The 16,896-nt window shown below is 37.3% G+C and overlaps 1 protein-coding gene across 1 annotated transcript in view; it reads right to left on the bottom strand.

The window, feature by feature from the left end:
* fstl4 (follistatin-like 4) overlaps nt 1–16,896 on the bottom strand; it is a 227,200-nt gene that overhangs the window by 132,267 nt on the left and 78,037 nt on the right. The window contains exon 4 of the mRNA XM_048166722.1: nt 10,181–10,408. Coding sequence (XP_048022679.1) covers nt 10,181–10,408 — 228 coding nt within the window. The remainder of the gene's footprint in view (nt 1–10,180; nt 10,409–16,896) is intronic.

Raw genomic sequence — 16,896 nt, 5'->3', positions numbered from 1 at the left:
CAACTATGCCGAGGTGAATTCAATTTTTAATTCTAGGGCACCTTTAATCATGGCGAAGGGGAGAACGATTGCTGCTGTGACTGGTTTTCTTTATTAGTTTTTTTCCACAATCATCACATCATCTTGTCTCGTCATTAAAGTAGTGCATATTTACATATATGAATAAGCAATATTAATGTAAAGCATAAATTGTATGTTTTATACAAAGTGAAAATAGCATGTATTTGACCCAATAAAGAGATAAAACTGTTTGTTTGGGCGTTATATGCATCAAGTTGATTAAAGGTCCCGTTCTTCGTGATCCCATGTTTCAAACTTTAGTTAGTGTGTAATGTTGTTGTTAGAGTATAAATAAAATCTGTAAAATTTTAAAGCTCAAAGTTCAATGCCAAGCGAGATATTTTATTTAACAGAAGTCGCCTACATCGAACGGCCAGTTTGGACTACATCCCTCTACTTCCTTCTTTAATGACGTCACTAAAACAGTTTTTTGACTAACCTCCGCCCACAGGAATACACAAGAGTTGCGTTTGTAGAGTGTGTTTGTCGCCATGTCGTCGAAACGCTGTTATTTTCATCCCGCAGTCCAATCACCGGGTCTGATTCCGGCTCAAATTGATAGGGTAAAATTAAAGACATGTTTACAATAACACTGAGCGCGTGCATCTCCACGTTATGGTAAGAGGCGTGACCTTTCTGGGCAAGATGCGCTAAACTGCTGTCGAATCACAACACAGGAACCGCTGGCACAATCAGAACTCGTTACGTATTTCTGAAGGAGGGACTTCATAGAACAAGGAAGTCATCAGCCCGTTTTTATGACAGTGGAAACAGCGGTATACAGATAAGTAAATTATGTGAAAAATACTGTGCTTTTTTAAACGCGAAACATGAACACATGTTATATTGCACACTATAAACACAATCAAAGCTTCAAAAAACCACGAAAAACGGGACCTTTAATAAAATATTGCAATACTTCTAGTGTTTGATTTAAAGCATATAGATAATTGTTTTGGGAGATGATGATGATTATTATTATTATTATTATTATTATTTTATTATTTTGACTGATATTTACAAAAAAAATATGTTCACATGTTTCTCTCTTTCTGTTGGACTAACATGAGTTATTTTGCTAAAATAACATCTCCCCAAGAAATCGGTAGTATGAACCTGGCGTTCAGAAGTGGGATGTTTCTGATAGCATGTGAACCACTGTTAATTTTGACAGCACATTTTGATTTAGTTTTAGTCATATTTTAGTCATTGGAAATTGTTTTAGTTTTAGTCGACTAAAATCTAATTTAGTTAAACTGTAATGCATTAAGCATTTCTCTAACAATACACAGATCCAATACACTGATATACATCTGATATTCTCCAAACTGTTTATATTCACTAAAGACAACCAACTGTACTTTACTCACCAAAGCGGACAGTTTTCGACCGTTCAAGTGCAAAAAGACACAAAAGCTTTTCAGGGATTGACACACTTATCATTGAGATACTATTTTAGTTTTTGTTAAAAATAAATTTGATTAGATTTGATTTTTAGTTTTTCTGCTTTCATTGTAATTTTAGTTAAAAGTTTTAGAAATGTTTTTGTGTTTATGTCTTTTAGTTTTTGCTTTTAAACATCTATGTAGTTTTTTATTTCGGTTTTAGTTATTTTAGTACACCAGGATAAGCCAAAGCTTGGAATCTAGATGAAATAAAATAAGTTCACATTTTTTATTTATTTAATTTTTATTTCAGTTAACGTTCAGTTAAGATTTTGTATGGTTTTAGGTTTAACTATAATAACCCTTATACTTGTAAAATATATTGAATAATGTGTCAAACAATGTTCTTAGTCTTTCCTTCCTGTGAAAGAAGATACATTAGCTTACTATGAATTAAACAGAAATGAAATTAAATTAAATGCAGTTTATTGTGTAAACAAAATAACAATAATGACCAGGAAAAAATAATAATTATAAACCATCCTGAAATACACGGTGACTCTTATTCTGAAATGTCTGCACTGTAGCAGGATGCTCATTTAAGTTCAAATGAAGGAGATAAAATATGCATTCTTACATCTGTCTAAAACATACTTCCATATAAAGAGCCTGTAGTAAACATTGTCATAATTCATCAACATTAACTCATAAGCAATTGCTTGGCATAAATGTGCGCTATTCATTAAAGGGTTACTTCAGGATTTAGCATTAAGCTTTGTATTAGTAGAATACCACTAGTATTTTCGAATTACCGTGCTTTCCCCCTTCATATCAGCCCGAGATGAGAGATTTATGCATTTTTATTCTGTAAAAAAGCCTCCGATGACGCAAAAATCGTCATTTTTCATCGGAGGCTTTTTTGGCCATAGGCATAAAACTACAGCCAGTAATAGCAGGTAGTTCTGCATTTTTTCACCACGCCCATACATATGCACGTTTGAGGTTACTCACGGACATAGATCAAAGATTTTATCAAAAGTGGGTGTCAATTATATTTTTAAGCTTAACATATTTTGTTATAGTCTGCACTACATCAGTGGTTCATCTCGCAAATTTATCGGTCTCTGCAGTCATCTCAACCAATACAGCAACAGGCTTTTGTGGTAACATTAGCATAAATAGATAAATAGACTAACTCAGTTTTACAGAACAGTGGCTTTACTTTGATAACAGTCAACTTATATGCAACTTATATGTAATTGTCTATCTAACGTTACTTTGCTAAGTTTGCAGTTTTACTGCTACCTACAACACTACATATAGGCTACTGTGTTATCAGTCTAGTATCAGCGAGTCTAACCTCTAGGCGAATACGCTTAGTACCAGATGCCCAGGCTGTTCGTCCTCTGGGAAAGTGAATATCGATCGCGGTGTCCTTCAGAATGGTTCTCTTCATTGCAAGGATATTTGGTTCGTAGTCCTCGTGCTTGAAATGGAGACTACATATTCTGCGGTTTTTTAGGCTTTCTATAACGGTGTCATCTCCAAACTTCGGGTGTTTGATGGCCCGCAGCCACTGTTTACATCGCTCCAAATCTTTAACTTAATCGGAAAATGATGGAAACTTACTTGCCCTTTCCTGCTTTTGGGTGTACATCCAGGTACAAAGCAATTTAGCACCATTTCGCTGTAAATGTATGAACTAACTCACGATTTATAGAATTAATATGTAACAAAGCAAGCCTAGTTGTTTGAATTTTCCTGGTAATTCCGCCTGTAACCGATAGGCGTGGTTTGGGCGTGGCCTCGCAGGGGCAGCAAAACAAGTGCATTCTGGGAGTTGTTGTCTTTCATCCACATTAGTCAAAAATACATTTTCTGCCTTTTCTCAGTCTAGAAAGCTCCAAATTCAAAAATAATTTCACATTTCTACTACATAAATGACCAATTTTAAATACACATTCATCTTTCCAGGGGTGAAGTACCCCTTTAATTGCGAAGCAGTCTGAAGTGCTGCTGGACGAGCCTGTAGAGGGTGCAACAGCGCTGCGTTTCCTGCGGTTAGATAAGCATGTTACACTTCAAATGTGCGCATCTTCCACACATTACAGCAGTCCTGACTGTATATCTTCCCAAATCGTCACTCTCTTTCATTTTCGTCTCGTTTTTATTCGTTGACGAAAAATAGATTTTAGTCATAGTTTTAGTCATACAAAACGCATTTTTATTTAGTCATCGTCTCGTTTTCGTCCGTGAAAAAATGTTGTTGACGAAAATTATGACAAAATTTATTCATCAACGAAATTAACACTGATGTGAACCACTGTTCTAGTGGTTTTTTGATATTTTAATCCAAAAATCTTACATACTGTCCCTTTAATTAAAAAACATTTCTATTGTGCATGTACATGACTTTATATATCTCCAGACGCGCGAGTGATCATTAGGAGTTCTGTCACTGACACGGCAAAAACACCTCCCAGCATCCCTCGACCCACCAGAGATTCATTTGTACACCTTTTGGTGTTGTGATGGTGGACGCTGCAGCTTCAGAGGCGTCCCGCTGCGCACCAGGCATCAGTCAAATGCTCGTACGCTTTGTTGTGGCACTCTGGCGGCCTGCAGAGAAGAAAGATGTCTTTCCAGTGCAGTGTGTTGTTGCTGCTTTTATATGTTGCAAGAGACAGTGCTGGGATCAAAGTTGAGCTGAACAGTGACCCGAGGAGGCGTCTTTCATTTTAATAACATGAACAAAGATACAAGATATGTGAGAGATTTTGAAGGCTCTGGTCTTCCTCAGTGTAAGACCAACATATAATTAGACCCTTTTATTCCTTCAGTAATTGCCTTTATAAATGGCTAAACTGTGTGTATGCATATGTACGGCTGTTTACAGGACAATAAAGCTTGAAATTGGCCATTTTGGTCCTATATTGTCATATTTATTTTCTTGGTCAGTGTTTTTGTACTTTTTTGGTATGTTTGTATGGCTGTATGGCTCTTTCAAATGACTCAAATGATGATGGTGAAGTGATGTAGGACTGTTATGTGGTCAACGCCACTGCAAAACCCACAATGAACTAAATAACAGCAGTTTCCTCAGGAAAGAAGAAATGCCATGTAAGTGGACAGATCGGATATCCCCCTGTCATATCCCCCACTTCCATAATCACTAAGCCATATAGCGATTTCAATTTTATTTAGATTTGTTGTTCAATATTACTTGAGCATTTTATACCCGTTTACCTTGAGGAGTCAGAAGTACCGTGACTGCTGTGCTGTCCTCGCTTGAGAATTCAGTCACTGTCAGACAGCGGGAGTGGAAGGAGGGATCGAGCGGGATTTTGTGTTGCTGTCGATTTGCAGTCTCTTTTTATTGATATGCATTTGTCAGTCATCCCCTCTTGCTATTTGGGGAAATTAACCCAGTGCTATGATTGGTCGAACTCTTTCTTTTGCTTGATTTGAGTACTACATGTGTACAGCTTACAGTCTATGGTGCACAGAGCCAGGTTTTTGCGTACTTTGAGGTCAAAATGTGTGCCCGCTACACAAAATGCATACATGTTAGCAGGTCTGCATATCTGTTGAGCGCGTGAACACAATGGCCAATCAGAGGTGTTTAACCCTCTGGAGTCTGAGGCTGATTTGGGGCCTGGAGAAGTTTTGACATGCCCTGACATTTGTGCTTTTTTCATTTGTTCATAAACACATTAATGACACAAGTGTCATTACACTGTATTCAGCACAAACTAGGCTACCATAATATGTGAGGAACATGTATGTACATGTTTGTGTTTTTGAAGGAATAATGTTTATGCGTGGTTATTGAAAAAACAAAAAACTTAAGTCACTGAAATAACGCCAAAAAAGTATATTAAATCTGTGTTCATAAGACTTCTGGGTATTGGAGGTGGTAGACTAGAGTTTTTGCTTCAGAATTATGTAAAAATTATGCTGCCTACTCCTTCATATAAAACAATATATTGATTTAGTTTTTGTAAGTCACTTTTTGTCAAGAAACACAGTATGCATGGAGGCGTGAATGATCATGAATAATGGGCCATTTACACCTGAGAAGACAAAAGAATCACATAATAATGACCTGAAATGACTTGCATATTAATGAGGCCTTTGAGTCAGGTAGGCTGTGAAAAAACCCCTCTGTAATCATGTCTCAGCTCAATTTAAAATAATGGTATTCTATTATATTCTTTAAAATATAATGTATTTCTGTAATGCAAAGTGTCTGAACAATTATGTTACCTCTATGGCATTTCATATAGGCTTTTAGCTTAAAGCATGCACATTTGGAGAAATATTGATGGATTCTTATATGTTTGTGTCAAATGTCTATACAGAGGAGTAATATTTATTCTATATTTATTCTATATATCATCACTATGAGTGATGGATACAATTCATACTTGCAGCCGGAGGGCGCTCTGTACACCTTTAGGCCACAAATCCATATAAAGAAGAAGAAGAACCAGGAACTAACTGCATGTCTTCTAGAGTTCGCTAACCATGGCTTTAACATCCAGATAAACACTTTTCAAGACAATAAATACACGATTGAGACGATGAATGCATGTATTGCCTCTGAATTTGCGTCTGAATAGCGCTAGCTCCGTGGGCGTGGCCGCATTAGCTGATAATGAGCTGAATCACGGATTTCTGACATGGCTCTCTTTTCATACAGATTACATAAACACAAAATGTTTGTTTTCGATTTGACTTGCACGATTTAAAACCTGACATTTCAACGTTTTTTTAGACATAAGTCTAATTTTTTTGTGATTAGTATTCACTAAGTTACAGTTCATTTTCTGAGAACTATCAGATTGGACTTCGTTCTCTGAGTGTACACAAATGAACGAAGATATTCAACAGATTAAAACGGTGTATAACTCTTAATTGTATGTGCAACATTGGACATTTTGAGTCTCTTTCACACTGGTAAGAAAAAAACGCGGTGGTATCGCCGGCGATACCCTCAGACCTCAGAGTGTTAAGAATGCTAGGGGGAAATGCTGGTATCGTCACATTGTTAAAATTTCAGTACCGACTTGGTACCGAAGTCGGTAGTTTTGGCAACCCAATCTCAGATATTGAGGTCTTCATGGGTCCACTTAGATCTGAAAACCCGAGGTCCAAAACTTTGACACATGCCTTGGATACGGGTTGGGTCTGATATTAGTAGTCACAGGTCCTTAAAATAAATGTGCTTTTATCGAATGGACCCGAGAAGACATGAATTATTTAAAAATATGCCAACTTTCCACTATTCGTTTCAGGTGTTTAACCCTCCAGGATACTGGTGCACGCAGCAGCGACGTGCTCCACATTAACTGCTCTACAATACCAAAGCCATTCAAGAGGAAGAGAGTGGGGATTTGCTTCTTTATATTAACATAAATATAAGTTTCCTTGTCATTCGAGGTGAAACATAACACTTATGAGTGGTTTATCTACTTGGAAGTGCTCACATGAGCGGAAAAACTATGTACTGTTGCCAGATATCATTTACAGAAAACCATCTAAATGCAGTTGAGGCCAATCGACTACACACACACACACACACACAAAACCATAACTGTAATATATTTTTTGACACAAAAAGTTGGCTACAAGCTACATCATCTGGCAACTTGGGTTAAAAATGTAGCTAATGTTAACGCTATGAAGAAGGATTGGATCGGAGAATGAATTTCATCAAATAAGTTAGGAAGAAGGGCATATTTTTAAATCTACACCAGTCGTGGTCTTTGTAATTTGTCGTCTCTGATTTTGGTCTCTGGTTGAAAAGCTCAGATTTCCTAAAATACTAACGTCTGAGATCTGCATATACTGTAAACATTTGTCATTAAATTCTCCAGAAGACAATCTGAGCTGCTACTCACAATCACTTTGCAATTCACAGCCATTTTATAGCTTCAAAATTGACACATAAATAAAATATAAGAATTAAAACAGAAAACTAAAGCTATAACAGAGAATCCCATAAAGCTCTGAGCTATAAAAGTGATGGTGTCTGAATTTAACCTTCAGGATTAAAAAAATCACCATAAACCCATGCAGCATAACTCCTGACACATGCCATAATGTATAAACTCCTCCACACACATACACCCGAGACTCCTTTCCTTCAGGTTACACATGCTGGAATAACTAAGCGAGTCCACCGTGACATTGAAAGTGACGTTGCTTACGTGAGCGTCTCCTGTTCTCCCTGCCCTCTGTAAACTGGATTAAAGCTGCATCTCCTAGTGCTGTTTGTCAAAGTTATTATTTCCCTTCTTGATGTGAAATACTTTATAGCTCAAACTGCTGGATCTCCTCAGACCGCACACCTCAGCTGTGCACAAAGGCACAGTGCTTTATTATTATTTATGAGGTGGAACATTGTCAAGTGCTTCTTGTGCTTTAGAATGACCTTCATTTAGTTAGAGGCCATAAACCTTGACCGCCTTCTCACGAGGCATATTCCCCTGACACTACCACAACAGATCACAAACTATAGATTATGGATACTCATTTTATGTGCAGTCTAGAGATGATCACATGACATTCAGTAAGTATGGTCTGTGATGTTAAACTGGTTGAGCAAGCGCTATTGCTAAAGATCAAGACACATTTACATTTGCAGAACTGCGCACGATGTAAAAGCATGCATCTTGGAAAATAGATTAGTCTTGTTTTAAACATAAATCTCATGCTGTTAGATTGATGCTTGAAAGAAGAAAAATAAATCTCAAGATTCACAGAAAACAACTAGATGTTTTTGCTTTGAAGTCCTCCACCTGCCCCATGGACCTCCAGCTGCCCAGCTGAAAATCCAAGCATAAGCCAGCATGAATTCCATGTTGGTCCAGGCTGGTTTGAGCTTGTATAGTGCTGGTGTAGGAGCATAGTCATGCTGTTCTCAGGCAAAACTTCTGCTTCCCATGCTGGTCCCAGCATGCAAAACATACTTTATTCTGGTGACCAGCAATGCTGGATTTTTCAGCAGGGCATGCACATAACGCATATCTGCATTTTTATGGAGGCGAACCTCGCAGCTGGAGCTATGATGCATGTTGTATTATTTAGATACCATGTTATATATATTTAAAGTACCACGTTAAAAGTACCAAGTACTTTCAAAAGGCGATTCTCTCTATTTCGATTGCTACCCTAGACATCAGTGTTTATATCTGAACTATAAACGTTTATCCCAGTTCTTCTGTGACAATTATCATAGGAGAGAAATAATGATACTGTGTGGTTGACAAGATGTTTTATACCGATACATGACAACAGCTCTCTCTGGATGAGAGCCAATGTAGATCTGAATGTTCACTGTGATTATACTTGTCAAAGGTTTAAAGGATTAGTTCACTTTCAAATGAAATTTTCCTGATAATTTACTCACCCCCATGTCATCCAAGATGTTCATGTCCTTCTCTCTTCAGTTGAAAAGAAATTAAGGTTTTTGATGAAAACAATCCAGGATTTTTCTCCATATAGTGGACTTCACTGGACTCCAAACGGTTGAAGGTTGAACGGTTGAATTACAGTTTCAGTGCAGCTTCAAAGAGCTCTACATGATCCCAGACGAGGAATAAGGGTTCTAGAGAAACCATCACTCATTTTCTAAAAAAAAATAAATAAAAAAAATGTGTACACATTTAACCATAAATGCTCATCTTGAACTAGCTCTCTTCTTCTTCTTCTTCACTATTAGAATTCCAGCAGTGTAGACACTGCTAAGTGTATTACTGCCCTCCACAGGTCAAAGTTTGAACTAATTGTTATATACTTGCACTGGCATATTGTATATGACAATTTAGTTAAAAATGTGAGCTGTGGAGGGCAGTAATACACTTAGCAGCGTCTACAAGCTAGTTCAAGATGAGCATTTATTATTAAAACGTATATAATTTTTAATTTTTTTTTAGAAAATGACCGATGGTTTCTCTAGATAAGACTCTTATTCCTCGTCTGGGATCATGTAGAGCTCTTTGAAGCTGCACTGAAACTGACATTTGGACCTTCAACCCGTTGAACCCCAGTGAAGTCCACTATATGGAGAAAAATCCTGGAATGTTTTCATCAAAAACCTTCATTTCTTTTCGACTGAAGAAAGACATGGACATCTTGGATGACATGGGGGTGAGTAAATTATCAGGAAATTTTAATTTGAAAGTGAACTAATCCTTTAACAAACATTGCTGTAATTTAGGAGTAAGATTGTGTGGGTGTTTGAATCGAGATTGCAATCTTTTAACAATTAATCATGCAGCTCTATAGTGGGCATTACACAAATTTGTTACAAACCTGCGTAAATTCAGCAGGAAGTGAGACTGGAATTACTGACGACTCGTTTCAGGCATTTCAGAATCACTTCTATCTTTTGGGAGACAAAAACTCCATTTATCTGCACTTTGATCTTTAAAACTTTGCAGACCTTTTACATTCACCAACAGCTCACACACTACATGAAAGGGAATATCTGAAAAAGCATAATTGGGGCCATTTTGGCATGTGTGGCTTCAATAGTACAAGTTTTAGTATAGTAAAGATACAAAAGGCTCACACAGGTTTTGTGCACAGGTAGTAATTTGAAATCACAGAGCTAATTTTGTAATCTCTTTTAAAATGATCCACCGAAAATCAGCAAATATGTATGCACAACATACATGAGAACTGGTCGGTTGCATTCACAGCACTACAGTGAGGATCGTGCAGCTCACCTTTGAAAAAGCAGTCTTTGCTGTGGACCACATAGATCCTCCTCCGCTGCAGGCAAGCGGTGCGGTACAGCTCGCAGTGGTTCTCATAAAAACGTCCGTCAGAGCCACACACGGGAACAAAGGAAGTGTGGCACCGTTCCTGGCACACACACTCGACACGGCCCGTTACGTTCCTGACCACGCACTCCCGACCCCGACCACAGTACGTCCTCCTGCATTGACCCTCATCTGGAGACAGAAAAGGCTCAGAGTTAAAATCAACATTGTTTTGTGCACAATTCACATTGTGAAAGTAAAATGAGTTGATGCTCTGCCATGAATGTAGTAAAACAAAGACAGAACAGCATGTTTGTAAAGCAGTTTGGATGCACTGCGGTTCACATTATCCCAGAGAATGTTAAAGTTTCTCCAGCCAAGTCTGAAAACCCGCTCCCCACCGATTCCCTGAGTTGGCACTGGGAAAGCTGCTGAGGTCTGGATCGCTCTTTCCAGAGCCGCAGGAACGCAGTTGGGGAAAACTCCTGCTGGGGTGACTCACCCGATTCTGGGCCTGTGCATCGTCCGTGCCAGTTTTAGTACTTTCTTCGGGCGACAGCTGGTAGGTAGGAAATGATTCCCAATTAATTCTGGACCGCTGACTGAGACCGCTGGAGTGGCATCAAACTCGGATCACCGCCGGCCACTTTTTTCACCACATGCTGTTAAGGCTGGTCGTATGACGGTGCTCACCATGAGGCAATAGAATGTGTCGACTGGTAGAGATTATGCAGCACCAAGCATGAAACTAAACTGTGTACAGATGAGAATGTTCAGTGTAGACTGCATAACTCAATTGTCATAGCCATTACTACATGATTATGTCATGTAAGAACACTTTTCCAGCAAAAATAACTATACTGCAACACTTTTCTATTCTGCAATTAGAGTTGGGTAACAAAAATTTCCAGCATATGTAAACAGAATTTCCAAGGACCGTAGATTCGATAAGACACGCACACATTTCGATTCTGCTTATCAGTTCCTGTCTGCATGTCATTTTAAACCATTCAAACGCAAGAAGACGCGAAAGAAAACTCAATTCTGCACTCGCACGCTGTTTTCTGTGCTGTGAACACATCCGAAGCGTGGCGCCTCTCATATAGTGCGCAAATACTGAATTGTGTTCTCTTTTGTGCATTTCGCACAAGCTTTCTTGTGCTTGAATGGACAAATACACACAAAATTAGGACAAAATATCCTCATAAACACAGTCGGTTTTGTCTAACGTGAACGTAAACAGAAATAAAACGCATGTGCAACAGTATATTGGATCTGTGCATTCACTCTTAAAGTGACAGCAACTTAATATTCCTCCTGCTGTCTCAATCAAACAAAAGGCAAAGAGAAAATCTCTCACTGCTCTTGACTTAATAACTTTAATAAGGATTAATCTATATGCAGTGTTATTTTACATTTGATTTCAATTTCTGTACCTGAACTTTGTTCATTTGTATTTATTTGTGCTATTGCTAGTTGGTTTATTTGTTATTATTTTTTATTGACCATTTACTTGTCTTTAATAATGTTTGAAATTTATATTAGATAGTCTAGTTGGCATTTTTTGAAACTTCTAGCAAAAAGTTCCTTGTTTAAGTGTTCTTTAGGCTGCTGATTTATTTTCAAATGATACCCAACCCTAACTGTGATATATACCATTTAATACCATAGTCTGTCTGAACACCCGAATCTGATTGGCTAGAAGCTGTGCATTAAAACCGTTTAATGCACAGGTAGTTTCAGTCAGTTTAATCACCGTTCTATATTAATGAGCTGCTTTCATTAAAGCTCACGCACACACAGAATCATTCATGAGCACAGAAACTTGTTATTGAAAAACATTGCTATTGAAATGCTTAATTATATTACTCAGCAATGAGGGGGTAACAATCGCTGTTTTTGAAGTAATTAAACTCACAGTTTCACTGTAGGTAGAGAGATGCTGCACAGACGTTATATAAATAAATGTTATAATTCAATCAAATAAATGTAATCTTACCACACTATTTTATCTCTGTGTCTGATTTAAAGTGGGCAGAATGCTAGATCTAAAGAGCTGTAACTGACGAAAATAGCACAGCTAAGTATGCATTAAACAATTTTAATTCACTCCACTGTGCATTAAACTTTTCAAAGATTTGAATCAATTGCACCAATTGCTTCGCAAAATGATTCACTGTTTCGAAGCGTTCGAAACGTGACACGCTGGTGAAAACAAATGCAACAAAAAATCAGGCCAAGCATGCATAAAACCCATTGCAAATGTTTTATCGAAAGTAAAATCTATCAAATGCAATTAACGAATCATCTAATAAGATTAAATATCAAGTGTCTGTATAATATGTGTTCTTTTATCAATTTTCAGGGCTTGGTTTGTTTGTTCCATGGATGGCTCAACTATTATTCCTTTTAATTACACTAATGTCTCATTAAAACGTATACAAATGTATAAAACTGATCAGAGATCAGGTAAAACCCATAGATACTTGTCAATGGTTTGCTGTTGGGGGTTATTCAGTGATTCATAGGTTCATAGAGATCATTGCACTCCTGCAGTGAACCATTGAACAAGTTTCAAAACAGTTATGCCGTAACATAACAAAGCCTCGTTTATTTAGCCCAGTTTGATACAGGCTCCGACCTACTGATTCTAAACAAAAGATTTGTAAAGGTTTTGAAGCTTCATGAAGCAGTGTTTTGAAAGCGCCCATAACTACCTTTGCCTCCATATCCTGCATTAATCTTGTGTAATTCACACCTAGCCATGGATTATCCCTTACATATATAACATTTTATTCATATCACCCCCCTATACATGCAGTTTATGTCCCAGTAATTGTGGGGTTAGTTAATGCAGCATTGCAGCACTGTTGGCATTTCAATGTTTTTAAATGTTCCTCCTTCATTGAGCATCTGTGGGATTTTACAATCTCCTCAACACCACACATGATCTGAGGAATCATTCACGTCTGGAGCACAAACGCCACAGGATGACCCAAATGCTCAACTTTTATACTCTTTGGATGAGTATGGCTAACAGTCATAGCAATGTTTGCCTGTCTAGACATACTAAAAATCTGATCAACAGGGCAAAACAATACGTACAGCCCCTCAGGAGCCCAGCCCATGTCGTTTGGTTTACTAATTATTTACAGCACCTTCATAAAGCAACGACAGGCACGAGCACCCGCTCCAACATCGTGACCTTCCTCCTCCGTGTCAAGGTTGCAGACGATTACCAGATCATTTGTATTCCCTGAGCATTGAAGATTAGGCGCTTAGCTGAGCTCTGCTTCTGTGAAAATGATTTGCTCTTCTTCGGACGCCTGCTGTCCGACCATCTCTTGTCTTTCTAAACTCTTTCTCTGCTCCAAGTTGAACAATCCGGTCCAAAACACAAATGCTCCTTTTACAGCACTATTAGTAATTCTGCAGAGATGTCGTCCTCTTTGCAATCGCGGCATGTACGCGCTGACAATTCCCGACTGCACTGCGCTGTGATTTACTTAAGAAGCTAAAGAGTTGATTTGTAATCCATTCAATGTGGGCAGCGAGACAATGGCGATACAAGAGTCTTAAAGGTTCCACCGAAAGCTCTCAAACTCTGCCAAGTCGCTAATGCGTTATTTTTATTATCACGGCCATTCTTGGGACTGTTAAGAAGCTGCAAACCATTGCTTGTCCAACTCAGTCAGCAATCACTCCAGGCCTGGATGACAGATGCTTAAACACATGAATCACCTGGGGAATCACAGAGGGAACGTTTGGAAGTATTGTTCATCTGCAGTGGATGGCTATGGATCTCATCCTATTGTCATCAAGTAAATGTGACTAATTGATTCCTTTCAAAGGGAGTCGCACAGACAAGAGCAACAGTGGTGTAATCCTTGAAAGCTCACATCATATGAACAGCTTCTGTTTTGACATTAACCGCAGACCACCCCTCCATCCTCAAGAGCACATTCATCGTAAACTTCTGGCAGAAGAGAAGTCAGCTTGTTGTATTTTTAAAAATGTTGCATAAATTCCCTGAATATTCTGTGAGCTACACTCTAGAGGTTCTTCAATGGCATTGGCATTGACATTGATAATAGTGGAAAAAGGTTCTTTGCACTAAGAACTGTTTTTTGGGGAATCAGAAATGGTTCTTCTATTACTTTGCTACAGTGGTGGAAAGAGTAAAAACATTGCTTTTGTAAAAAGTATTGCTACTTAAGAAATAATTGACTTGAGTACAAGTAGAAGTACTGAAAAAAATTGTGACTCAAGTAAGAGTAAATAAACTACTCAAGTTACACTCTAAAAAATGCTGGGTTAAAAACAACCCAAGTTGGGTTGAAAATGGACAAACCCAGCAATTGGGTTGTTTTAACCCAGCGGTTAACTCAACTATTGTTTAAAAATTACTGTATTGCTTAATTAAAATTAAACCAAAGTATGTTGGAAATGAACATTTATTAATGTTCAATGAATAATTATTAAACAAAAATGTATTAAATTGCTTATTAATAAATTTATATTAATAAACTATTAAACTATTAAATTTATATTAATAAAATATTAAAGCTTATTAATAAACATTCACCTTTTGTCTATTATTGTTGCCTCTAATTGCATCTGGTTTTTAATTTCCCAACTATTTTGGGTACATTTTAAGCTAGCCATATAGCAATTTTTAAACAATAGTTGGTTTAAATAAAACTACCCAGCAGGTTTGGCAAACATTTAACCCAACCGCTGGGTTAAAACAACCCATTCGCTGGGTTTGTCCATTTTCAACCTAACTTGGGTTGTTTTTAACCCAGCATTTTTTAGAGTGTACATTACAAAGTACTTTAGTATAATTTTTCTATTTTTACACAAAATGTTAGCGATGTTTAAACAATATGGAGCGCTAAACACTCTCGCATAATTTTTCTGTTTCATTCATACTGGAAGCCAGAGGGCGCCATTGTGCAATTGAGATTCATAGAAATATTAAACTTATGATATCAGATATCGCTACAGCTCAATAACATGCAAACAGATACGTTTTGACTGATGAAACATTGAGACAAAAAACACGATTGCAAGGACATATCTGTTTTTATCTGTGTTCTTCAAGCCATCTCAGGTATTTTCATAAGAATAATGTATAGGCCGAACTTTAATGCAATGCTATCATAGAATTTTATAATATAGCCTAATATATTTTCTGTCTCACTCTGTGTTAAGAAGCAACATGGGACCACAGAAGTTATGTCAAATATGACTGACATGTATGTTATATAGTCATTTTGGAGCAAAACATGGTATTAATCTCATTAATTTGTGTCGTGTTTGACACTATTCTAAGCAAACGTACTAGCTATCCCTGTTGCAAAGAGTGATTGTTTTATTACTAATTTTGAAAAGTAAGTCCATGTAAGATCATTTGAATGTTTTTAAGAAGGGCAAAAGCAAAGAAGTGTAAGTGAGAGGTCCGATATAGGAGAAAAGGTGGGATTAAAACAGTGTGAATAGAAAAGTGCCAGTAAAAAAAATAAAGTGGGGTACGGGTTGACATGTTAAATAAAATGCTTTTTTTGCGTTATTTTTAAAATATGCCAAGAGTCAACTGTTGCTATAATAACGAACTTCATTTTTACATGCATCTGATTGACAGATAAACTATGCGCTCTTATTTCACTGTTGTTTCTAATGTTGAGGTTATTTCAGTTTTCTACGTACATTTAATTTAACTGTACTGTTAAAGAGGGCAAGCTTTGTGCATGCATTTAGACTCTTTAAGTACTTTGTACTTTTAGTGAAAAATAAATGTAGCAAAGTTAAATACTTTACTTTTATTCAACTCAAGTAAAAGTACCACAATTTAATTATAAAAAACGAGAAAATTAATGTACTCAAGTACTGTAACGAAAGTATTTGTAATTAGTTACTTTCCACCTCTGCATTACTACAAAATCCTCATTTTGGAAGCTATATTTAACAACTATTCCCTTTAAATCATTTAATTCATCCATGGGGACTAATCTAATCACCTTAATTATCAACGAACCTTTATTCGTGAGAATTTTGCCTTCATGGGACTGAAAAATCCTGAGGGTGACAGGACAGGGAAATGTGCGTCTGATTGCACATAGTAATTATTTGCATGCACAATTATTTGCGACGGTTTAGCACCTGATTCACTAAATGAAATATGCAGATCAGGCAGCGGTGCAAACGCACACACAAAATCTCTGCTGGCGCACAGACACCTGAACGATGCCTGGTTATGACGCTCTTCTCCATCATCTGATGCTTTACTGCCGTCATGATCGCTGGGAAGTGCGCACAAACATCCCTTTCATGTAATTGCTTAGTTACTCAGACAAATAACATTGAGTTTTGTGAATAAATAGCAGTCAAAGAGGGCAAGTTTGCACGGAAATGCATGACAATGACTTGATTTGAATACTCAAGGTGCAGCGCTATTTCTGTTTCTTTTGGGTGAATAAGTCAGTAAGTCACAGCTGCTTGATTTGAAATAGCATGTGGTTGTTTTGTGAATTTGCCCCTTAGTGTTTTCATTCAAGCACTGAAAAAAAAAAAAAAATAGTTTTCGCTGCTAGAAATTTCACAAAGAAACAGCAAGTAACATTGAATTAAATGTGATATTTTTAAGTAAAACAGAATTACCGTGTCACAATGATGCTTGA

This window comes from Megalobrama amblycephala, linkage group LG18 (assembly GCF_018812025.1).
Source record: "Megalobrama amblycephala isolate DHTTF-2021 linkage group LG18, ASM1881202v1, whole genome shotgun sequence".
Classification (NCBI taxonomy): Eukaryota; Metazoa; Chordata; class Actinopteri; order Cypriniformes; family Xenocyprididae; genus Megalobrama; species Megalobrama amblycephala.
This window is presented reverse-complemented; position numbering and strand designations above follow the sequence as displayed.